Source organism: Gymnogyps californianus, chromosome 1 (genome assembly GCF_018139145.2).
Source record: "Gymnogyps californianus isolate 813 chromosome 1, ASM1813914v2, whole genome shotgun sequence".
In the NCBI taxonomy this organism is placed as follows: domain Eukaryota; kingdom Metazoa; phylum Chordata; class Aves; order Accipitriformes; family Cathartidae; genus Gymnogyps; species Gymnogyps californianus.
In genome coordinates this window covers 168517534-168542449 of record NC_059471.1, presented here as the reverse complement: position 1 = coordinate 168542449, position 24916 = coordinate 168517534, and the positions used below count along the sequence as shown (strand labels likewise).

The following is a 24916-nucleotide window of genomic DNA, read 5'->3' as shown; positions in this document are numbered from 1 at the left end:
ACACTGTTCCAGCCTCAATACTGCTGCGGCATTAAGCTAGACACTGCATGCTCAGCTCAAGTGATGAAGCCAGCACTGTGTCCACATTAGGAGGACAACACTCCACTCATGGAATGGTATCACCTCAACCTGTAAACTCGGCAGCTGCAGACATGTCCCTGCTTGTGGCAATCTGAGTGCTATGGGCCATGCACCACCCAGAACAATGCTCTCAATCTTCTGTCCCTAAAAAGCAGGAAAAGCTGTTCAAAGAGCTAGTGTAGGAAGGCTGGAGACCACTGAATGAGCCTGCCGTATGATCAGCTGCTATTTGATGGCCCACACTGAACTTTCACAGCAGCTCTCAGTGGTAGCACTGGTTCCCAATAGCTTTCCCTCATTATTTGTTACCACCAATTCTGATGGACAGACAGTATGAGAAAGGACATACAGCAATGCATGCTGCTGGCCAAAGACCATCACCTTATGCGCTTACCCTGGTGTTGGCTTACCTGTGGCATGGTGGCTGTTACATCCAGACAGACTCTGTAACAAGGCCCTGGTCCTAAGGGACACTTCGCTGCCATTCAACTGCTTAATTCTCCTAACCACTTCCTTCTTTCCTGCTTTCTGGGTATGCCACTAGCACAACCTGTCTTTGAATAAGGCAGGCAAACATCCACAGCAACTGAAGAAAGGAAAAATACCATTAGAATCACCTTAATGTGTCTTATTCTTCTGAGATTAGCCCGCCTTTAATAATTGTGCATGGGGCAAAAGACAACAGACACCCCTCCATAAATTTATCAGTACCCATCCTAAGCCTTCAGTGTTACCTGTAATAATGGTGAGTAGCTGATGGGAAAACCACAGCAGCAGTACTTCTGAAGGCACAGCAGGTACTCGGGCTGAGATGAGCACACCTCCTACAGCAAACAACTGAACATCACACATGAAATCTTTCAGATTTATAACAGACCTTGCAAGCCTGTCTACAGAAATCACGGACATCTGAACTCGGGTACCGGTCAGGCAGGGAGCTGCACCAAAAATACTCCTTCACAGCAGCTCTGAAGACAAGCCCTGCCTACACCAGAGTATCTGAAACACAATTTTGCAACAAGTACTCCAGTCAGAGATTAGTTTCCCATGTGAAATAATTTATATTTTCCTTTTTAAAAAATAATAATAAAAATCTTTGTTACATGCCACGCTTGCATCAATCTCTGCAGCTGGGAAGGCTCATACGGTGTGATATACAGAAACCGCAGGTACTGTACCTCCCAGTGCTGTCTACCTTGAGGAGGATTCTTGAGTATTCAGTGTCTCAGTGATGAGCTGATCAACGGTGACAACTCCCTAGCAACAAACTGAGCTACCCAGATGAGTCATCTTAGGGTATAATTCCCTTTCCTAACACAGGTCATCCAGTGGGTAGTGTTGAGCTGACAGCTTCCACCACCACCCCCCTTAAGTCAGAGCAGTTTTTATCCTTAGCTTTCTGCCCTGCAGACAAATAGAGAATAGTCTACTTGCTCACACCTAACCCCTTATCATAAGTGTTGAGGGGAGTTTACGAAAGCAAACACCACAGATGATAGAGCAGTTTTACACTGCTTGATGCCACTCGTCCAATGTACTCCAGTGCAACATAACAATTAGATATTTGCTTTAAAATGTTCCTACCCACTTTGACAGCAAAGGTTGCAATACACAGTATGAAATCCATCATAGCACACATGTAATTATTAACTTCATGCCATGCTCATAATGTAACATGGCTTAGCAAAGCTTAATACATCTATCAATTTGATTGCACTAGAAATTGTCCAAACTGTGCATTTAAATAGGAAAGTCTTGTACTGAAACAGGCAGATTTAAACACAGGCAGGCAAAAAAAAAAAAAAAAACATCCTCTGAGCTTGTATACCTGAGCAGTCCCCTCTGATGGCTTTAGGACAGAGGTGTTGCTCGTTTCTCCCCGTACAAGGGGCAGTGGGGAAAAAGCCACAGCAACTGGAGAGTTATGAGAGAAGTTACCAATGTTTATCTTCCTTATTTTAACAGATGTTAAGAACTGTTAGGAAACTGTATTGCACACTGATAGCAGCCCACTACAGTTAAATGAAGCTCAGTGTCTATGTAATGAATAACTACTCTTCCTTTTATTTGTGTCATATTACATTACAGTCAAGACATGTTATTGACAAAACCTACCAGACATTTTACTTTAAGAGTAACCCTCAAAAAAAAAAAAAAAACCAACCAAGAAGGAATGTACATAAATTGAGATGTTCACAATTTTTTATGTTACTAGTCCATTAAGATGTTTCACAATAACTTCAATGTGTTGGAAATACACTTTCTTGAAAGCTATAGAAGCAACGTTTCACTTGGTTTAGACTAAAGTCAGCTAAGATACAAAAACCCTGTTCCATCACTTCCCAGTGATAATACACTTCACACCCATGACAGAACATGGCTACATGTTAAGAGACCACCACTGAACGGTTATGCAAAAATAAAAGCCTTCCAAATCCTCCTCTTGATCTAAAGGAAACTACTGCAGAAGTATTTTGCATGTGTGGTCTTAGAGCCCATGTGATAACCCAGGCTCAACAGCTACACAGTTACTATCCAGACACTAACATATAAAATGCAATGTCACCACTCTTGCTCAGGATTTCAGGACTTTTGACACATAGCACCAGTAATGCGAAAGGAAACCCATTTATTTTAAATTTATTTTAAATTTACTCTAAATTTATCCAATGGACATCCACTAAAAATAGCGATAAAACTAACACTCCCTAAAAGATAGCTGCATTTGCTAACCAGCTGTAATGGTAGATGTAACAGAAGTAACTTTGAGTTTCAGATAATGGCTGTGAATATACACCTGCTTAACTGAGGAAAAAGTTATATATAACTGGCTTCAAAGAATTTACCCTAAAAGTTTCACACATTCCTCAGCATAAGATAGAATGAAATTCCCAGCTTGGCTTTATTCAGGGCTCTTAAATCAGGTTTAAAAGTTAAATACATATTATTTAATATATATCATCAGCTTCAAAAGGATTAAAATATGCCTGAATAGACCCCAAAACAAACAAATCTTAGTTTTTAGGAAGCCCGTTTAAATTTTCCTTCATTACAACTATCATTTGAAAATACTCTAAAGAGTTTTAAACCTATTTTACCTATCCTTTTACACCATTACTTTCAGATACACCATCACTATGGACTCATATGTTCAAACTCAGACAGCACAGACTTCTTTAATAAAATCTCAAATTTGTTGAGATAGTTAAAAAAAGAACCTAGACACATACTGGCTACTGTGTACTCAAACAGTTTATAATCCACTTTATTCAGTCAGTAGCAAATGGAGTCAGAGGATTTTTTTCTGTTAAAAATATTCCATCAAGAACTTACTCAGTTTTAATTACATCCTCCAATTAGCTGCCAACTCTAGCTGAGTTAAGCCCTGAACGTACAAATACCCAGCCATCTGCTAAATGACCTTGGGTCTGGATACACAATTTAACTTCAAACTAGGTGGGATGTAAGTGCCAGTTCAGGTCCTGTTTCTCTACCGAAGGAGGGGAAAGCCACTTTCAAAGGGGGTGCTTAGGTGGGTCTGACTGTCCTCTGGGGGTGCCACTCGTCCTTGGACTAGAGGCAGAGCTGAGGCAAGCTGTATATGTAGTGTAAGGTAAAGCTTTAAGAGGTAAGTGAATCCAGGGTCTACCGCACAGCTCACGTATTCTCAGCTGCCTGCCACAAAAGTTGCCCATGTTGATAGGACACATGGGAGGTATGCCAGCTAAACCCAGCTCATTTGTAACGAGAAGGCAGAGTTAATGGTGCTTACCCATTCTGAAGAACAAACAAGCGTTACAAGCCCTGAATGCAACTTTGGCTTACACTCAACACCGAAACTACTTTTAAAACAGTTTTTTTTATAGCTCAGTCTGGTGAAAAAGTTGAATTCTGAACCAAGCTTCAACCATGTTACAAAGAGTACTTTGAGGGACAATACCGGTTACTAACCACTGAAAGCACTGTCTGTTGGAAAAGGTAGTTTTAATAGATATTCTTCATCTTACATAAGAGCACAATAAATACACCACATTCTATAGAAATTCCAGATGACACTAGAGTTAGAAGAGGTGAAAGAGGGAGAATACCAAGACTACAGAACCATACCGCTGAATTGCATGACAAAATACTCCCTACTGCAACCACTACAAGCTGTCATTTATACACTTCAGGTTGGCCTCGCCAAAAGCTTTTAAGCTTTTTTTTTTTTGTCTTTTTTTGGTGAGGGAGAGGGCTTGGGGAAAGAAAGAGACCAGGGCTACAAGAAATTAAGGGAAGCAATAAGACAGGTTCCCAGAAAAGATGCTGGACTCCCAGACAAGATGCATACACAAAAAACAAGGATGAGAAGGAAGGTTTTAATCGCTTTCCTTCCCTCCAATAAAGAAGCTTTGTTGCTATTTAAGCAGACTGGTTGCTCAAGCAAGTAGCTTAATAAGGCTTGTAGAGAAAACCAGTGGTACGAGGTGCTAGCTATAAGTGGTTAAGCAAACATCAGTCGATACACAAGCTGGCTGTAACAGTGGTTCTACACACTGGTATTTCATGTTAATAGAGGGCAGGAATTAAAGAAGTTAGAAAACTGTGTAGCCTAACATCTGATGACAATCAGCAAAGAGAAGTTATGCACATACTCACAATTAGTGCTGTCATTTGCTCTCAACCTCTGTTGATTATGGTTATTTCCATGAAAATGCATATCAATGCATTACTAAAATTATGGTTACATCAGAGACTTGTTTCTAAAAGTCACTCCAAATGCAATTTCATATTAAATTGGCCAGGTAAGGTCACCCACATAACACAAGCTAATAAAAAAGTCAGCAAACAGAAGCAAAAAAATCTTGTGAATTCCACCTCTTTACTGTTTAATCTGTCAGAATGGTGAAGACAAATTGTCAATTCTGGTTTTGATTTTTTTAAATACGATTGTCACATTAGAGAAATGAAAACACAGCAAAACAAACTGTACAAAGGCAAAGTAGAATAACAAAAAATATTTTACTAAAACATAAGATTTACAGGAGATTTTCCAGACAAGCCATACAAAATGGTCACAAGCTTTTTCTTGGAGGGATTTTTCTACACTTGACAGCAGAATCACAATATTATTAGTGAAGGTGATGGATGTTTAATGTTCCCATTTTTTGTTCAAACAATGAAGCTTGTCCACCTACAGCGTCTAAGTTAGACTGGGCTAGAGGGTATATTCTAAAGTATAACTGGTTAGCTGCTTTTACCAATGCAATTAGCATCACCATAAAAAGGGAGGAGGAGCCCACAAAATTAAAACAAAAAGCCCCACAGCTAACCCTGCCTACCTTCATTCACAGTGCTTATACTTAAACCATGATGGGAAAAATGATTAAAAGCAGAGATGTGCTGCTGCTTTCAAACAATTTCACAACGATCCAGATGATACTTCTAGCCTCTGCTCATGCGGTACAATAGTGAATTAGGACAAGACACAGATTTGCTAATGTGCATTTAATCACCAAAGGACTGAAGATGTCTGGGCTTTTATTCTGTAATGTTTCTAAGACTGTGTCCATTAAATGCAAACAAAAAAGGAAGAGGTCTTGGCAGAACAGGAGAAGTGATGCACACTTGATGTTCAAAGCGCATTTAAATATTATTCATGGCATATAGCCTAGTCCATGCTCTGGCTGTAAAGAAAAAGAAACACATTTAAGAAAAGATGTATTTTTCAGGCCTTATTAAAGTCATTTTAAATACTTATTTTTAAAGATCGCTTTTATACCACTGCTACAAGTGCACAAAATATATCAGTTCTGAAATTAAGTGCAATTTTGAACTCCAGCAGCTGTCAACTTTTGTATATTATAGAAGTGGCCTGACTACAGTGGATCCAAGAGTGAAGAGGCATAATGTAGTAATTCTTTCAATCCATTACAGCCTGCAACAGAAGCAGGTACGGAAGAGATGTACTTTCTGAAACCAGATAATCTGTTCCTTAAGCTTTAGAGGAGAAGCAGTGGTGTGTACTTTCATTTTACCACAACTCCAAATTAGACACGCTTACAATTTAGGAACATGACAACTCAAGATAAAACAGATCAAGAGAGCTTTTCTTCTAGCAAGCCTCACAGACTTGAAAATAGACCACTGCAGGCACACCCAGGGTACTTGGACTATGACTGTATGCAATAATTGTTTCTGCAAGTTGCAGACATAAAACAAGAGGTCAGGATTTACATGCCCCAACCAATTAGTAATCAGCTACTTCCTAAAACTAGAGAAAAAAAAAAGTGTAAGATACGTCACCTGTTTCTATGGCTTGGGCTTCATTGGTCTTCCATTGCTCAGCTACATCATTTGCTAGTGGATCATCTGGATTGGGAGCGCTTAACAAAGCCTGGATTGATAGCAGAACTGTACGAATCTGCAAAGCTGGGGACCATTTATCTGAAGAGACATTTATAGCAGTATGAAACACCATATTCACCATAGTCTACAGAAATAGCAAGTTTTCCTCTCCCAGGTTAAAGAATAAGCAAGGTATTCTTTAAACAAATGAAATCTCTTTTTAGGGTCAATTTACAAGTTTCTGTACTTAAGATCAAGAGAAAGAAAACAACGTAGCACTTACCTTTCAAAATATCTAAACATATTCTTCCCAGCTTGTCTACATTAGGATGATAAATTTTGGTCATGAAACGTACTTTAGGAGCTGCCATTGGATATTCTTCTGGAAGGAATAGTTCAAGTTTAAATGTCCCACCCTCAAAGGGGGAATCCTGTGGACCTGCAATGACCACGTGAAAATAACGTGCGTTGCTTTCATCTGGCTCTGCTTTTATCCCAGGGACTGGCTCTGCCAGCAAGCGCTGGGTTTCCTAGAAGAAGAAGAGGAGGCAATATAACAAATACAACTCATTTAAAATAAACACGACCTGTACAAACTATTTTAAAAACAAGTATTCGTTATGAGCTATTTGCCTACATCCACAGAAACAATGGTAGACAAATACCTTAAAGTCAAAGAACATCTGCAGAAAGAAGATGAGGATGTGGTAAACTGGTACGCACCTCCTTTCGAATCCCTCAACTGCTGCAACAGTGTGTGCTTGTATAGCACAAGGTAATAGATAACAATTAAGCTGTCCTCAAATTTCTTAACTTTTGATTAAACTACTGTCAAGCTGTTATTTTTTTCAATATACTTAAAGCACTTCAAAGAATACCACAATGAAAATACCAAAAGCATTTCCTATTCTACCTTAAACAGAAAATCCCGTAAGTGAAAAGGCAAAGGGGTTAGTCACTCACAGGAAGTGTTCAAGGTTTACTCTAGCAAGAGTGGACTGGTTTATTAAGATGAACATTTGTACTGGAATCAGATCCAACTTTGAAGAATTTAAAGTACTACTCTGCTGCAACACTAAAGGTGTTTTTAAGGATGTTTTATATATTTACACATATATATGCATAAATAGCTTTGGTGTGAGCACTTTCAGCCTATGTATAACCGTGTTTAAAGTCACCCTAACAAATAGTAGGAGACCGGCAAGTTGTTCTGTAAGTAGCAAAATTAGGGAAGCCTGGTTTCCTAGAGAGATTTGTATTCTTTGTTGCTCAATTCTTCTGCCTACAGCACCAATCCTACCTCAGGCACCACGCAGTGACCACAGCCAACAGCTGCCCACGTTCTGACCATCCATGCTGCTAATGCACTGAGCGGACAGACCAACCAAGTCCTGTACATCTTTCCCTGTCCTCTGCTGCCAGTCTTCACAAGTCTTACAGGCACCATTCTGCTCCTTCTTCTAAAAAAGAACTCGAGGCCGAAACAGTCAGAAGGACATTAGGCAGGGACAAGAAGTCCTGCAGAAGCCTCATTTCCTCAGGTAATTTTAGCCCCATTCCCTGCTTTTCCTCTAGCTTGTTTTTACTATGTACAGTTAATTTTTTCACCACCTTTCTGTGTTGGCTTTGACAAAGAAAAATTACCCTGTTTCCACTGATGAAAAACGGTAACTTGTAGGTGTAATACTAACTTTTTTTTAGCAGTTTTATAGCATATTTATTCTGTTTGTCTACAATAGCACTAATACAAGCACAAAATAGACAGATTACCTCTACTTGGCTTAATACATTCTTCAAACATAACTGGACTGTTACAATACTGGCATTTTATAGAAATAAATTTACACAGCATTTAAGTGATGTGGCTGTCTTGATGCAGTTAAATAACATCTCACTTTATATATTTGATTATTTTTTGCTAAAGAAGTGAAGTCACAGTAATTAACGCCAAAATCCAGTTACCTCAAAATTGTCAAGGTCCTACAAATCATAATATTGAAGTTATTACTATGTACATACGAAAACATAAAAATAAATTTCTCTGGTCTAATTCCTTGTTGTGACTACGTATTGCCTACTTATCTGCATAGGCATTAGCTGCCAATGCCACTTACACACCTCACTGGAAGGCCATCCAAGCTTCTTAGAGCTGTCTACACGCACTTCTGCAAGTATAATTTAAATGATACACATAAATTTATAACGTACTCAGAATTTGTATTCTGCTGGCTATTCACTTGTACAGTAATTCTGTAGAAAAGCAATTACAACAAATGCTGAAAGCTTTAGTTCAGTGGTATGAAAGTCAGTAAGAAACTACAGATTATCCCTGTAAACGCATAAAACATTCTCCATTTCTTTCAGCAAGTTTTCAGTATGAGTGCTGCCACAGGTAAATGGGACAATTTGGATTTCCACCTATGAAGGACCATATACTTACTACAGTTTGACAGTTTTGGCAGAGGCAACAGTGTCTTATGCCAAATACAAACTAATACAGTGAGCCAACGTGACATTAAAGAAAGAACTTAACGAAAAGACCCAATATTTAAACTTCTTCACAGCTGCTACCACTTGGACTTTGCCAGATACATGCTAGTAGGCAAATCGTGGTTTTGGTTCTTATGCGCATGCTCAAATTTAAGACTTTTTTTTTTAATATTAAGGGTAACACATTTTAATAGCTGGGCTGATCTCAGCAGTCCCTAGCCCCCACTCAGTCACTCTGGTCCCCAGACTGCCTCCCTAGTTATGCCAGTATGCTGACTATAACCATACTGGGCAGCCAATCCTGGCTTAAAATAACCCAGAATCAGCAGTTCTCTGGCAGCAGCATCAGCACTTCTACCTGCCAGCATAGCTGAGGGAGCAATGCCTGGCTGCGAGCTGCACATTCTGCCACTAAAAACCATTTGTTAATAAACAATGAGAGCGCCCATGTATGAGAAAAATGATTCTTTTAATTGAGGTAGCGCATTATACTGAAGGGCCTATACCACCGCTAGGATGTCAGCACGTTCAGATAGCCCTTTATGCCTCTACATTACATGGATGCGGTTATCTTGCTATAAAACACCACAGAAAAGGAGAGTGTAAAGAAAAGCATTTATGCTGCATACAGCTACACTAGTGCTGAGGCTACTCAGAATCCATACAGGCCCCCTGTAGAACATTAACATTAGATGAAAAATGCTTTAAGCCAGCACACCTCAATTCCTGCACTGTGCATGGAGCTCCACCACTATCGGCATAATTGAAGCTGTTTTCAAACAGAGATGAGGAAGAATACTTGCAAGAAGTCTGTGAGGGAACTGGTTGACACTCATCATTCATACCCGCCAGGCTCTGATCCAGCCATCATGCTGAGAGAGCAAGCACCAGGCTAAACTTCTCTGACACACACAAAATGATAGTTCATGACTCCTGTGAATACACATCACTACCATTTTATGCAAAAGCTGAGAACCATCTTCAGTTCAGGAAAAGCATCTTTTTAAAACAGTATAACACAGACAAGCTTGTTAGACTATGAAAAACACAAGAAAGATGCCATTTATTAAAAGAACATGAAATGTTTGTACTTAAATACATCAACACCACCTGCTAAATTCTGACAGTAAATAAGGCTTTTGCCCTTCAATTCTGAAGAAATTTGTAATAATATCTTCAATATGTTTGGGGGGGAACCACGGAAAAAGAACAGAAAGGGAGAAATTAATCAAAAAGTTACATTTTAAGGTCTAAGCATATAAAATGCTTAAATATACAAGTAGGTCCAGTTCTAAGGTGGTATCACGGACTTGACTTCCACGTTTTACAGTAAGATGGCCAGTTAAAGACATGCTAATACTAAAATCAATTTGATTTGCCATAAGACTTGGAGAAATAAGTCATATTTAAGAGAAACAGTTGTCAGTATACAGGGCAACACTACACACCAGCTCAGGAAACTGAACTGCTTAAAGATTTTTTTTTTTTAAGTGTATATTACCAAAAAAAACCCCTGTAAGTCACCCACAAGAGAGTCACAAAATGTGACTACAAACAAGGAAAATGTTTAACTACATGTTGATCTTATTTTGTAATTTTGTATTACTTTCCCCAGAGGATGGTTACCCAATGAAAAACAGTCTCTCAAACATGTTTAAATAAATAAATTAATCACTTCTAATTAAACTTTTAACTTCCCACCTTTTTTAACTAATCAGGAAGATCAAGCATACGCAATGCTTCAGTTTCCAGTATCTTTTTAGGCAAAATCTTTCTAACAGTTTTTTAGGTGAAGTGAGTGTTGTGCAACCTGTTACTTCCCCCTTTCTCCCCAAAACTGCCTTTGAACTCTTTGTCCAATCTCAACTTTTCTGTACGTTTCGTAAGCTGTCAGTGTCTAAGACAGAAACCAAGTTCAGTGCTACTGAACAGAAAGACATGAAGAACTCTGATATTACATGCTGTTTGGCCAGTTTATTCCAACGACGTATATACTATTCCTGCCTGGCAAAAAAAACCTGCCAATAAGGGTAAAAAAAGCTGGGATACCCAAATATTAACATGCTAAAGAGGAAAAAGGATAAATTCACAGAAAACCAGGTTTTGCAGTTCTGCTGTTCACAATAAATGTTTTTAGAATAGAGCGGTTAATTTTGTCTTCATGGGAATACAAATTTCCATCAAATTAGTGTTCCAGAACAGCACTTCATAGTGTTTCTTATTAGCTCTCCTCTAGCATAGTGAAGTTAGTTTCACAGAAGAGATTTCAGGACATATTTTGAGCTCTAAAGCATTTAACGAAGTACCCCATGCTGCCATAGGCTGTTATTTCTATTTGTCATACTCTACAATGTTTTTACATTGAGATCTCTTCTCGCTCCTGCTTTTACTCCACTTTTTCCAATTCCAAGTTAATGTCATAATTTCCATTGACTAAAGAAAATAAACCCAAAATGAAGATACATGCCAGTCAGTACTTTAAAAAAAAAACACAACACTGTAATTCACAACTGGTTATGCCCCCCACAATTCGATCTTTCTTATTTTGAAGTGGTTAAAAAACACAGAAGTGTTGAATGTGTTTTGACAAGCAAAAGCAAAGCTTTTCTTATTAACACAGGTGGCCTGAAGTAGAGTGACAGATGATACGGATGGGACAGATGGTGTAGCTGACATTCTGCATAGCTATTCTTCTATGAAGACATTAAATTGAAAACTAATTGTACCCAAGGGGGAGAAATCCTCAACCTGTTTTTACAGTAACCTGTGAGGACAAGAAGCCTCAGGAAGAGAGCGCGGTGTGATCTTTAGAAGAGACCAACAGAGCAGGAGGTGGGAGTGAGGGTTTTTCGGGTTGCCAAGACTGAGAGAAGCCACGCAAACACAAGAGATTGATTTGCAGGGGAGTATGTTTCATTCTTTGAGCTTTTGCTTGGTTATCCTGCTTTCAGTGGAAGGAGAAAAAAAACAAAGCTACTGAAAAGCAGACATAACCACCAGGATTCTCGTAGTTCATACATCCAGAACAAGACAGAGCTCTTCTTCAAGGAAGTGAACTGAACAACCCAGAAGATGCTTTCATACAGACATGCACAAAAATCAATTGTTAGAGCACATGGAGATATGAACAAGCGTACAAAGAAGGAATCCATTAGAAATATACTACTATTTTAATCACTTCCAGTCTTGCAGAAGTGTTTATAAAAGCCTCAAGCTGCCAAGGCCTCAGTCAAAACAACCAAAAAAGATTTCTGTATGCTACATTTTTGGAAAACAAAAAGCTACTTCAGAAGTCTTACTTGCTATCAACAAACTAAGGCAGGATCATATTGGCATATAACTACAATCAGAAAACTCAGGTATGCAAGTATTTGCAAAAAAATCCCCAAACATTATTTCTTACATAGCAGAGCCACTGCAGCTGAACCGAAATCTCTAAAGCTTCACCTGTCTGACAGGGACCTCTCCAGTAGTGAAGGAAGAAATTGTTGCATGGGATTAGACAATTTTTAAAGCTTCTTCATTGCTTTTTAGAAAGGAGTACTATATTCTTTGCTTTGAAAAATAATTGCAGTTCCGTTCCCTGTACTATGGCAATAGTTAATCACCACCAATTTCACACTGCCTGCCAACAGACGTGGCTAGAAAAGTTAAGAACAAATCAATAGCTAGCACCTACAAAATACGGGAACTTTAAGGCTACTGTATGAAGGCCGCTAGAATTTAAGAAAGAAGCTTGCTTGCAAAGTCAGCACAAACTAGCTCAAAGAAGAAATCCAAGCTCCATGTCTTCAGTCAAATTTGCTTTGCTTAGTAATTCAGCTGTCTGCATGCTGAATTTCCTGATACTGAATATGAAATAAGAAAACTGGGGTATTACTGCTATACAGTTACCTTCAATAAGTAAAGAATTCTGCATATTAATCCACAAGTTAAATACAGTAGTCTTCAGTGAGATGTTACAATTGAAGGAATACATTTTTTGACAGAATCTAGCACGGTCCTCTGCTCTACACAGTCCTTCAATATCAGCTGTGAAATCATCTGGTGAAATTCACAAAATCCATTAGAACAAACGGAGCTTAGAGAAATCCCAACACCTTACAAAGCCTGAACATTTTAAGCTGATAAATGAGTGGCCACTGGGGAAAGGAAGAAAAAAGCTGTGCTGCCTTTCCACTGCAGCCTATTATGCACCTTCACTTTTGCCTGTATAGCTGTCTCTCGACCTCATGGTGAAACATAGCATGTAGCCGATCTGGAAGAAAAAAGAAAAAAAAAAAATCATGCAAGAGAGAAGAGTCCCTCATGCAGTTCACCACATGTCCAGGCAAACAGCTGTGCCAACAAAAAGGAGGGTGCAAACACATGCTGTCAAAAGGATGGGAGAACAGACTGCTCCTTTTGGTGAAAGGGCTGGTTTAAAGAGTTGAGACTGCAGTATTAATCACAGTGAGATACTAGCATAACAGATTACTATTCTGTAACCAACCTAAAAAGGAAACGCAGAGGCTACCTCCTCATTCCAAAGGAAGAAGCTTAACTACCAACAGGGCTAATTTCAGTAACAGATGGTAAACTGCTAAATTAAAGTCTTCATCCATCTATAAGTCTTAAACACCAAAGACACTGTATATCTTCTTACTTGTTATAAACAGTTATCTAGCAACCTTTTATAGTGTTGAAACTACAGAAAAGCATCTGACTAGCAGCTTTATGCTAGTACCTTAAAAAGAGAGATAACATCATTAAGACTTTCAGAGGTCAACATAGCTGTGATAAAATTATTCTGAAACTGCAAAACAGAAAACAGTAAGGCCTCTTACGCAAAGAGAAAATATTGCAGGTCTTAGAGCTGCTAAATATTTAAAATGGCACAACACCACACCCTTATGCAAAGTCTCAGGTGAATGATTCTTTCCTTGTATTTTCAGCAGCACATTTACTAGCTCAATTCTCTATGCAGTAGTCAAGTAGTTTACCTTCAGCATCACCTACTAAGATGGAGGTTACACCCCTACAACTTTGTCAGGCCAAGGCAAGGTACAAGCCCACTCTAATCTACTTCAGACTGTGAAAAAATGTAGGTAATATCCACCTTTACCTGTAGGTTCAACTAACCCTAGGTGGCTTTATTCTGAACAGATCAGGGAAGACAGATGATGGATGAGTATCTTTGTCTTAATAAGACTTAACCTGCAACAGGAATTACAGCTCACAGCTCAACTCCCAGTGCTTATTGCTTCCCCCTTGCCAGAAATCACCATCCTGCAAATCTACCGAGAAAGTAAACCCTGTCAGCATTCCCAGTTCAACTCAGGAAAAGTGAGCTGGGCTCTCTTAACTAGATCTTTAACCCGAAAAACGTTGACTGACAGCATACAAACTCTGCTGCCATCTAGGAGAGGACAGTAACTTCCAACAGAAACTGATGAACAGTCGGCATTGGCTGTGGCTAAAAGCATCTTCCACCAGTACAAATGATTTAAATCTGCACATCTCTTGATAGGTTTCTTCCATAGGTGCTACAAGCAAGGGTCTCCAAACAGCTGGCTACTAAACAAACTTCTTCGGTAGCCTTGGCCATTTATAAAAGGAACAACAGGATGCAACACTGCATAAGCAGTCCCAAGATGGCCTAAAAGAAAGTTATTGGTAAAATGAAAGAGGCACCCAGATTGAAAGAAATACACATCAGCTTGCCTCGCTTCTTTGGGAGATAAAACTTGTATTTGGTATGGTCTAATTTAACTGCATAACTGTCTAGGCATATGTACAGGGTGTAGGTGTCAAGGTATTGACAGCAGGAGGGCTCCAGGAGTGACCTCTGTGGGAAGAGGCCAGGAGCTGCGCAGTGCCAGACACAGCCAGCTCCAACAGACCTGCTGCAGGGCACAGCTGAGCCTATCAGCCAAGATGGTGGCACATCTGGGAAAATGTATTTAAGAAAGGATGGAAAACATCACACAGACAGAATAGTGAGGCAAAACAAGAAGTGTGTGCAAGACTAGTGTGAACACCAAAGTCAGAGAAGGAAAGTGAGGAGATGCTCCAGGCACCGGAGCAGAGATTCCCTGTAGCCCATGGAGAAGACATCCACACTGCAGCCCATGGAGAGGACCACGCTGGAGCACGGGAAAAGCGTGAGGATGGGGGAATAGCAGAGAGGAGCTGTTATGGACTGACCACAAACCCCCGTTCCCCATCCCCCTGCAACCATCAGGGACAGGGGAGGTAGAGGAGTTGGGAGTGAAGGACTGAAGTTGAGCGTGGGAAAAGGGGGGCAAAGGTGATGTTTTAATTTTGTCTTTGTTTCTCACCATCCAATTCTATTTTACTTTGCAATAACTTAATTAGTTTTCCCCAAGTTGAGTCTGTTTTGCCTGTGATGGTAATCAGTAAGTCATCTCCCTGTCTTTGTCTTGACCTATAAGCTTTTCCACCTTATTTTCTCCCCCTGCCTGGTTGAGGTGGGGAGAGTGTGGCTGGGTGGGCATCTGGCAGCTGGCCAAGGTCAACCCACTACAGCATAAATCACAAGGTAACTTTTAATCTGAAATGTGTTTGAACTGTTGCATCCAGAAGTGCTTTTAGAGAAGATGTGGTAGACAGTTTCAGACTCCGCAGATGATATTGCAAATTAGCGTTCTTCAAAAAGATGACAGACTTAAAATGAAAGCCACTACCTCCATTTTCTGCTATAGTTGAAATGATAACAGTTACCACTTGGAGGGTACCACACATACCAGTTTATGTGGGAGAAGATGTGATGAGGAAAAAGAGCTATCTTTCAGTTTAACTGATTGCTCATCAGTCTCTTCAATATTTGGTTCCTAGGGGAGATCAGACATTTGCTGCCAAGTCCTCCAGGAAGATTTCTAAAGCAGATGAAAAGTCACTACCAATAGCAAATAGCAAAGAGATTTTTAAAAAAAGTTACACCTAAGTTCCACTCTCAATGACTAAAATCAATGCAAGTCCTTTATCTCATTCTTCATTGGCTTCAGCTGTTGAGTTTACAATTGAGTCAAATTGCTTTTCTCTCCACCACTTAAGCCAGGTTCTCAGTCCTTCTTGATCAACTTCACTCACATCTGTAACTACCTCCACCTCTTCCTTTCCTCACAAAATGCAAGGGTTTGCCCAAATGGGAAGCCCTAACTTCTCAGCAGCAGCGCTAATTTGTACGCTCACCATTCCATGCACCCTTTCATCAGCCCAAGCATTTGCAAAGTCAAACAACAAATGAGATCACACAACTGATTTGGCTTAAGAAATAACCTTTACTGCAGAGTTCTGAGCCAAACCAGTCCCTCAGTCCAAGTTCACCGCAGCAGCACAAAAAACTTTTGTGCCAGCACAGCCCAGGCTAAATCTGTTTGTACAGTAACGCTGCTCAACATGAACCGCAGACTTATCACCTTGAGAACTTCTGGTTAATCTAACTTAACTAGGTGGCAACTTTTCCGCCTTGTGCTGGGTCTCTGCAAAAACCACAGAAGTACACCACCAACTTTAGCATTTCAATTCAGACTACATACAGCATACATTTGTTTCATATTTTTATTCTGATTGCAGGAAACCCTTGCCAGCTACCAGTACTATTATCTTCCAACTACATCTAATAGTTTGGATTAATTTTGGGGTATGAAATAGAAACTAAAGGTTTTAGCTGCATAGGGCAAAATGAAGCAGCGTATCAGCACACAGACAAGTTATTATTACTTGCCAAATGGCAATTCTTTCCTGTTCTGTCAGTGTGGGATAAGGGGGAAGATCACACTGATCTCCTTCACTAAGAACTGATAAGTTGCACACAAGAATGTAAACCGCATGCATGTTTTTGCTTTGATTTTTGAGGGGGAAGCAGTAGGAGAAAGTGAAACATATCAGTCAAAACTGTCTTCTACATATAGGGATAAAGCTGCCTCAGAAAACCACAAAGACTTAATTCAAAAACTTTTTATAACAGCATATCACATTTTAGCACAAATTCTCCCAGGGTCAATCAATTCATTAGCTACAATTATGTAAAGAACTGGCTATAACCAGCATTACTGAAAATAAATTGGTTACCTAAGCAGATGTCATATTGTCAGAGAGATTTCAGAATGTTTAGATTAAAATTATATCACTGTAAAACAACTACATAAGAGAAAGTCTTCTGAAAATAATGTCTGCCTTTTGGAAAAAAAGAATTAGCAATAATGCCCATTAAACTGTAAAGCAAAGGTCAGACATCATAAATAGAAGGCTGCACTTGTGGTTTCCAGTAGCTGGCCTCCGCATGAATTCTTCACTTCCTTGCCATATAATCCCTGAGTGTCAGCATCCCACTTGCCTCCGCTTCCTGGACTCATTACTGGGCTAACGTCTCTGTAAACTAATGCTTCCACCACCCTGCGGGTCCCCAGACCCCATCACCAGCCCCAACTGTATCTACTCCCCCCAAAAGAAAAAAGCAAGAAAACATTCTGAGTGTCAACATGTCAAAGGCATCGGCTGTAAAAAAGAAAGAATAGAACGGTGGTACAGTAGATTTGGAAACCATAGTACTCAATCTATGGACAACTGTCCAGCAACTTGAAACTGCAGCTCTGCTAAGCAAGCACCGTGAACTCTGGATCATTCACAATCTTCCCTCATGCACTTCTGGTTCTCCAGTTCCCATCACCACACAAACAATTTTAACTACTGCAAAGTCACTTACAGTGAGATGAAGACAAATGTACTCCAGGTAACAGCGCCTGCCCAGAAAAAAAAAAATCCAGAATCTACCCACTCTTGGAAGACGACCTTGTTGCCAACACCAGTAATATGAAGAAGGGCATTTTTAAGGTCAGCACCACTCTCCCCTGAGAATGACCTTGTTCTCGAATTTTCCACAGCAGATTACAGGATTTTGGAACTGTGAAGCTGAGATCCTATGCAAATTCCTAGAGGATTATCTATGTACTAGCACAGATCAAGCTTTTCATGGGGCATCTCCAGCTATAGTAAAGTGAGGCATAACTAAATTCACTAAGCTAATAGTGTAAACAATTCCTGCAGTTATACTGATGGAGCACATTTGCATTAGAGTCTTGCATTAATATACAGTGCAGAGTCAACTATCAAAGTGTGGTTAAAGCAAACAATAATTCACACAGAGCTTCTGTCCAAATGCCATCTGTATTGCGTTTGTGTGGCAAGGTTTTGGGGGGGGCCTACGGGCGTGGTTTCTGTGAGCAGCTGCTAGAAGCTTCCCCTGTGTCCGACAGAGCCAATGCCAGCCGGCTCCAAGACAGACCCGCTGCTGGCCAAGGCCAAGCCCATCAGCAACACTGGTAGCACCTCTGGGATAACATGTTTAAGAAAGAGGGGACAAAAAAACCTGGGCAGCAGCAGCCAGAGAGAGGAGTGAGAATATGTGTGAGAAACAACTATGCAGATGCCAAGGTCAATGAAGAAGGAGGAGGTGCTCCAGGCGCCGAAGCAGAGATTCCCCTGCAGCCTGTGGTGAAGACCGTGGTGAGGCAGGCTGTCCCCCTGCAGCCCACAGAGGTCCACGGTGGAGCAGTTATCCACCTGCAGCCCGTGGAGGAGCCCACACCAGAGCAGGTGGATGTGCCCAAAGGAGGCTGTGACCCCATGGAGATCCCGCGCTGGAGCAGGCTCCTGGCAGGACCTGCGGACCCATGGAGAGAGGAGCCCATGCTGAAGCAGGTTTGCTGGCAGGACTTGTGACCCTGTGGGGGACCCATGCTAGAGCAGTCTGTTCCTGAAGGACTGCACCCCGTGGATGGGACCCATGCTGGAGCAGTTTGTGAAGAACTGCAGCCTGTGGGAAGGCCTCACATTGGAGAAGTCCATGGAGGACTGTCTCCCGTGGGAGGGACCCCACGCTGGAGCAGGGGAAGAGTGTGAGGAGTCCTCCCCCTGAGGAGAAAGGAGCGGCAGAGACAACATGTGATGAACTGACCACAACCCCCATTCCCCGTCCCCCTGTGCCACTGGTGGGGAGGAGGCAGAGAATTCGGAAGTGAAGTTGAGCCCAGGAAGAAGGGAAGGGTGGGGGGAAGGCGTTTTAAGATTCAGTTTTTATTTTCTCATTAGCCTACTCTGATTTTGATTGGTAATAAATTAATTACCCCAAGTCAAGTCTGTTTTGCCCGTGACAGTAATTGCTGAGTGATCTCCCTGTCCTTATCTCGACCCACGAGCCTTTCATTATATTCTCTCTCCCATGTCCAGCTGACGAAGGGAGTGATAGAGCAGCTTTGGTGGGCACCTGGCGTCCAGCCAGGGTCAACCCACCACACCATCTATGGCAAAATTTGCCATTTGCTTCTCACTATTAAACCCACCAGTCACATGTAAATACAAAAATGTGGTTTTGTTTTGTACTATTACAGAAAACAAATTTTGATGATACACTGAAAGCCATGTAAACATAACAGACAAGTACAGTATAAAACAACTGCATGCAAAGCGATAAAAAACCATTAGCATCAGTACTTAGAAAGCTTGGTGTACTGTAGTTTTGTACCTTGAAGTTGCTCAAATATTATACAAGAAGGTGGTCCAAACAAGATTTTTGCCTTTAGTTGGATTATTTGCTGTTTCTTCCTCAGTTTTTATTCTCTAGTGTCTACTGAAAGCTTCTTTAAGGAAAATGCTGTGGAAAGTTATCAGTGTCCTCTTTAAGATCTTTTATTAAGACTCCATATTTTCCTTTTAAAACTGGTACCTTGGTCTAACTTGAAAGTTTTTTTTTTATCATCTGGGCCTGAGCCTTTTTCTCAGGCTCCCTCCCACATCTCCACAGAGGATCTGTCCTGCCAAACTTCAGGCTTCCAATACCTGCCTATACACCCCTCCCACTACTACAGCCAGCCTACACTATACTAGTCACCTGGCAAGAAGACTCAATGAGGGTCGCAAAGTAGCATATGTATTATCTTCCTACCTTCCTACATTTCTTGGGGAGGTGGGGGAAGGTGGTTTTAAGAAGAATAGTACAAAAAACCCTCTGAAAATTCCCAAAATTTTCACCCTTCTGTCCAAATTTGAAGTTATCCACAAGATTCAAATAGCATACAAGGGGCAAAAAGACATTGCAAAGACCAAATATACAGCTTCTCTGACAAATGCCCAGGAACAGCACCGTCCGGAAGTAATGTTTTCTATGCCTAACCACCATCCAAATAAATGCAAAATATCACAAAAAGGTATTAAGTTTACTGCCACTCTTTATTTAAATTTTTTTATCCAGGAAATTAAAAAATGGCCAGAAATGTCAAAGAAATCAAAAAGTAATAGCGACTTAAATTTTCATGTGGAGACAGATGTCCATTCCGCAGAAGCCCATAGCTTCTAAGACAGTGAGAAACTTCAAGGTGGCTGCCAGTAATACTGTTTAAGAACTTCTAGAAAGTTTCAGAAGTTGCAGACCAGATACCTGATTTATATTTTAAAAAACATACAAAGCTGATTATACTGACCTCTAATACAGAACGCTGTAGCTGCCTGTCACAACATACACCATGAGAATCTCCATGAAACCTCCCAGAAATTTTACACTTTGAGGTAGCATTTTATAACTCAGCAGTCCAAATGTTAACCAGATTCTCAAAACATACTGCAAACAGGAGCTCGCTGGCAGCAATGTGGAAATAGCTTCTCACAGTAAACAGCAAGGAAGGAATATCTTGGACAACAACACGCTACCATGCAAGGGAGGAAATCAAAGCCTCAGTAAGTTAACACTGATAAATTCGTTAATAAAAAAAGTTTGAAGGAGTCTCAGATACTGCTTCAGATGGTTTACTTCGTATGAGCAGCAGCAGTGATTGTAACAGAAGCGCTGCTAACAACTGGCTACACAGTTAACACACAGATCTGGCCATCAAATTATGAATGATGAGATCACTGCAGCAGTGAAAACAGCAGAAAAAACATTTGAAAAGATGACATGAGGCAGCATTGCCCATCCCATTCAGATATACCAACTGCACTTGACACAGCAATGAGGTGGTTTGAATGTCAGCCAAAAAAAAAAAAAAAATCAGATGCAATTCAACTCCTTACTCGACTGGAGCTACGTGACTTTGCAACACTGGAGAGAATTGGTGTAATAAGTGCTCGAAAGTAAAAATCACTGGGCTTATTTATTATGGGTATTGCAAAGGCTCACTTTTTAATACTGTCCAGTAGTAAAAAAGTTTACAGCATCAAAAACACACATCTATGTAAATGTGCCATACCGCATTTTTGTTTTATCTTACATTAATAGATTTTCTTGTCAAGGTGATTCTCAGAGGACCCTTGGTTTTTGACTATTGAAGAAAATAAAAATACCTCTTCTCTATTCACAAGATAGAAGGGTTTCCAATTCCAATTATATCTTTAAAGATTCAAAACTGTATCATCATTTTCTACTCACCATTTGTGATGTGCTAACACTAAGTCACAGCTCTAAAGCACGTCATCTCTTGCGCCTACAGATCATTCCCCCCTAACTTGTTTAAAGTCTGTGTTTCTAAGTAATCTGAGGACAGCAAACCAGGAGTAATTCTGTATCTTCTATAACAACTGCTTTGCAACATCTATACTGTCACCTTTTAATTGAATTTAGGGAAAGTACTGGAAATATAAATAGAGCACTCTGCTGAGACAAGGAAAGCTACCGCTCTCCTACTGGGCTAGATGACAGCCTGCACATAGCGAAGAAACAGGCTGAGGGGTACAGGGCCGCTAGTCAACCTGAGAGCCAGGCCATCTGCCAGCAGTCGGTCAAGATGAGGAACGCCAACTGCGTTTCGAGCGGTTAGCTAGATTCTGTACTTCATTACAGCACAAATATGCACTCCTACCCCCAATCAGCCATCGACAGCCTCCCTTGGATGACAACACAAAGGGTGCACGTGGATCAAAGGAAGAAAGTCTCTTCCTAACAGTAATGTAAGCCATTTATTTATTTATCATCATATTTATTACTGTGCATAAAGAAAATCAGATCCTCTTGTTCCTGGAGTTATTTCACCTTTCTACAGCTCTTTCCTTCCCTATCACTCTCTTCCATTTCCTTTCTTGATCTTTCAAATTCTCACTAGCAGCAGAGTTCACTCCCTCCCCTCCCTCTAAGGCAACCAGAAATAGGAAATTTAACTCTTAATGTCAAGATTGACAGGATAGAATAGGTCAAAACAATTCTCACTCAAGACTCCTGAAGACTCAAGCAGGCATATTTCTAGGTCTGCACCTCTGCAGCTGCGATATTTCAAAATATGACTTTGCACATTTTTGAGGCTGTAGTAACTAATCAGATTCAAGTCCCGGACTGTGCATGTATGCACATCTGGCAACCTAACGCATGCACAGCACAGGAGCTAAAGAACTGGTCATCTAACACAACCAATCCAAGATTTAAAAGCTCTAGACTGGCTGCAGACAACCTATAATGCATACATGGAAATACACAACCCACTGTACACACCACCCTATAACAAATAACAATCTCAAAAACTCTAAGGGGGATGCTCTGGAGGAAATCTGGAGCTTCTAGGTCTCTCTTCTGCTGCCCTCCACCTCCCCTCTCCAGGAGGAGAGGAAACATTCCCATGCCATCACACATCTTTGAAGTGAGTCATGTGAATTGCTCCAGGTTTTTTCTAGAAAAGCATAAAAAAAACCCAAAAGCACCAAGAAGGAAATTTATGCACCAGCTTACAAGTGGGTGCGCTTCTTGGTTGTATTCAGGGGCATTGTAAAAAGCTATTAAAAATATTTAACACCACACCAGCCTCATGACTGAGCTCTTACCACAACTCTGTGATGAATACCAGTTCCACTGTATTATGAATCAGTGTTCCCTCTCACACCTGAAATATATTCAGCTTTGCATGCTGTGCACTAAGGCAGCTGGATGACTGTCAAACTCATTCTGTAAGATTTGTCTTCGTTATTTTTACTGCTTACAATTCTGAGCAGTAGTCATAGTTTAGTCTGTTTCACACAAGATAAACGCTACTCCTGCCTTATTGTTATCTCATCTCCTCTATCACCTGTTAGATAACTTGACTTTTTAGAGAAAATCCAGTTTTATTTTTTCATCCACTACTCAACATATTCTACACTCAGGTGTTTTACAATGGTTGCCAACATTGTGTGCTCAACCAAGAGAGCTTCACAGCATTATAAATTGTGACATTTGTTCACTTCAACAAGTAACAAGGATGCTGTTATTTCCTACGAGGGCTAACAAACCTTACTGGAATCACTTAGTAACTTTTGTAAAGGGAGTGATCACCAATTTGAGGGCTTCAATTCACATCACTGCAAATCGAGTGGGAGACAGCAGCCCAGCACAAACATCCATGCTAGCTACAGAACCAAGCTATCTTTTGATAGCATACAATGCAGCTACCTGTATCTCTGTTGAGTGACTCCAAATCATTCAAGTCTTAAGCCGAAACTGCACTCGGAGGGTCAGCTGGAAGTACCCCAAAGTTGAGAGCCCTTACAAAGCTTGGTAAATGAAAGTCGAAACAAGACACCGAACCACCAGCATGAACACGCTAATACCGTAAGAGCCGACAGCTCAGAGCGCACGTAGTAGTAACCAGGCTGGCCTAGCGTGTACGGATGCCCCCGACGTACAGCTGAAGGCCAGGTTTAACTACTTGCTGTGTTTTGTCCCTCCTCGCACAGGAGGAGGAGGAGGAACCCGAGCACCGCGCCGCCGCCGCGCTCCCCCGGCCCAAACACGGCGAGAGCTGTGCCGGGGAGCCGGGGCCAGGCCGGGCGCCGCGCTGCCCGTCTGCGGGGCGCACCGCCGGCGGAAGAGGGTGGGGGGGTGCCTTTCAAGCTCCAGGCCCCGGAAGGGGCACGCAAGCACCCGACTGACGGCAGCACCAGAGGATGTGAGGCGCCGCTGCCGCCCGGGCTGTTACCGTGATAAGCGCGGGCCCACCCGCCGCCCCCGGCCCACCAGGAGGGCCCAGCCTCTCCTCACCGCCCGCGCACGCCGCCACCGGGGCCCGGGAGCCCCCGCGGGCGGCCGTGCAGTCAGCAGCGGCGGCGGCGAGAAGCGGTGGGGGGACCAGGCCCGGCGCGGCCCCGCGCCCCCACTCGCGGCGGCCGGGCCCGGCGGCGGGTCGCCTGCCGCCCGGCAGGGAAAAGAGGAGGCCTGGGAGCGGCCCTGCCCCCGCGCGGCCCTGCTCCCGGGCACCGGAAGCGGCGCCCGGCCCGACCCGGCCCAGCCCAGCCCTGCCCGCCGAGCGGGGCCCGGCCCGGCCCGGCCGCTCCTCAAGCCCCCCGCGGTGCGCGGCAGCGGGGAGGGCGGCGGTACCTTGATGATCCTGCGGGGCAGCCCGGCCATCTTGTCTCGTCGGGGTGCAGGCTCGCGGGCTCGCCTCCGCTCGGGGCTCGCGCACAGCCGGAAGTAGTCCGCGCCGCGCTTCCGGTGGCGCCGCCCTCGGAGCGGGACGCCGGGCAATGTAGGCCGTGCCCGCCCGCCGGAACGGCCGCTCGCCGGCAGCCGCTGCCCCCGCCGCGGGGCGCTCCGGGGGTGAGGCGGCCCCCTCGGCTGCGAGGGGACCCGCGGGATTCCGCTGCCCGTGGGCACGAGCGTGGCGGAGGGCGCGCTGGGGGGGGGGGGGCGTGAGGCGGCAGGAGGGCCGGGGCGTGCCGCCGCCCGCACCGCCCTCTGCCTGAGGCCGCGCCGCCCCGGCCGCGGGTGGCGGGACCAACCCGCCGTCTCCCTTCACGGCCCGGCGGGCTGCCCCAAGCTAAAGTGAGCCAGGGCAGCCAGCCTGCGGGCCCGGGAGGGGCGTTCGCTTCCCCAAGTCCTGCGGGAGAAGTGGGCAACGCCCGGGGGCAGCGGCCTCCTCGGCCGCCCCGGTACGAGCTGGCAGAGCCCAGCTGCTGGAGCTGCTTATGGTCCCTGTGATTTACTCCCTCCATGACGTGCACCGGCTATCTGCAAAGGCAGGAGAAGCCTGTTTGTAATAAGTGTGTGGGGTCATCATTCAACACT

The 24916-nt window shown here is 42.6% G+C and overlaps 1 protein-coding gene across 2 annotated transcripts; it reads right to left on the bottom strand.

Moving 5' to 3' along the window:
- Positions 1 to 5063: 5063 nt before the first annotated feature.
- Positions 5064 to 24337, bottom strand: UBE2N (ubiquitin conjugating enzyme E2 N). 2 transcript variants are annotated; one of them, XM_050890653.1, is made up of 4 exons: positions 24230 to 24337; positions 6692 to 6938; positions 6367 to 6507; positions 5064 to 5747 (listed from the first exon to the last, which is right to left on the bottom strand). In XM_050890653.1, exons 1-4 carry the CDS (start codon positions 24257 to 24259, stop codon positions 5707 to 5709), a joined length of 459 nt encoding a protein of 152 aa, XP_050746610.1. In that variant the 5' UTR covers positions 24260 to 24337; the 3' UTR covers positions 5064 to 5706. The 2 variants fall into 2 exon arrangements, with proteins under 2 accessions (XP_050746610.1, XP_050746619.1); XM_050890662.1 differs by lacking the exon at positions 24230 to 24337 and adding an exon at positions 23306 to 23350.
- Positions 24338 to 24916: the final 579 nt, after the last annotated feature.

Coding starts and splice junctions, on each gene's coding strand:
- UBE2N (XM_050890653.1), bottom strand. CDS start 24,259: ATGGCCGGGCTGCCCCGCAGGATCATCAAG. Junction 6,508..6,691: donor ATGTTTAGATATTTTGAAAG/GTAAGTGCTACG, acceptor ATGTCTCTTCAG/ATAAATGGTCCCCAGCTTTG. Junction 5,748..6,366: donor AGCCCAAGCCATAGAAACAG/GTGACGTATCTT, acceptor TTTTCTTTACAG/CCAGAGCATGGACTAGGCTA.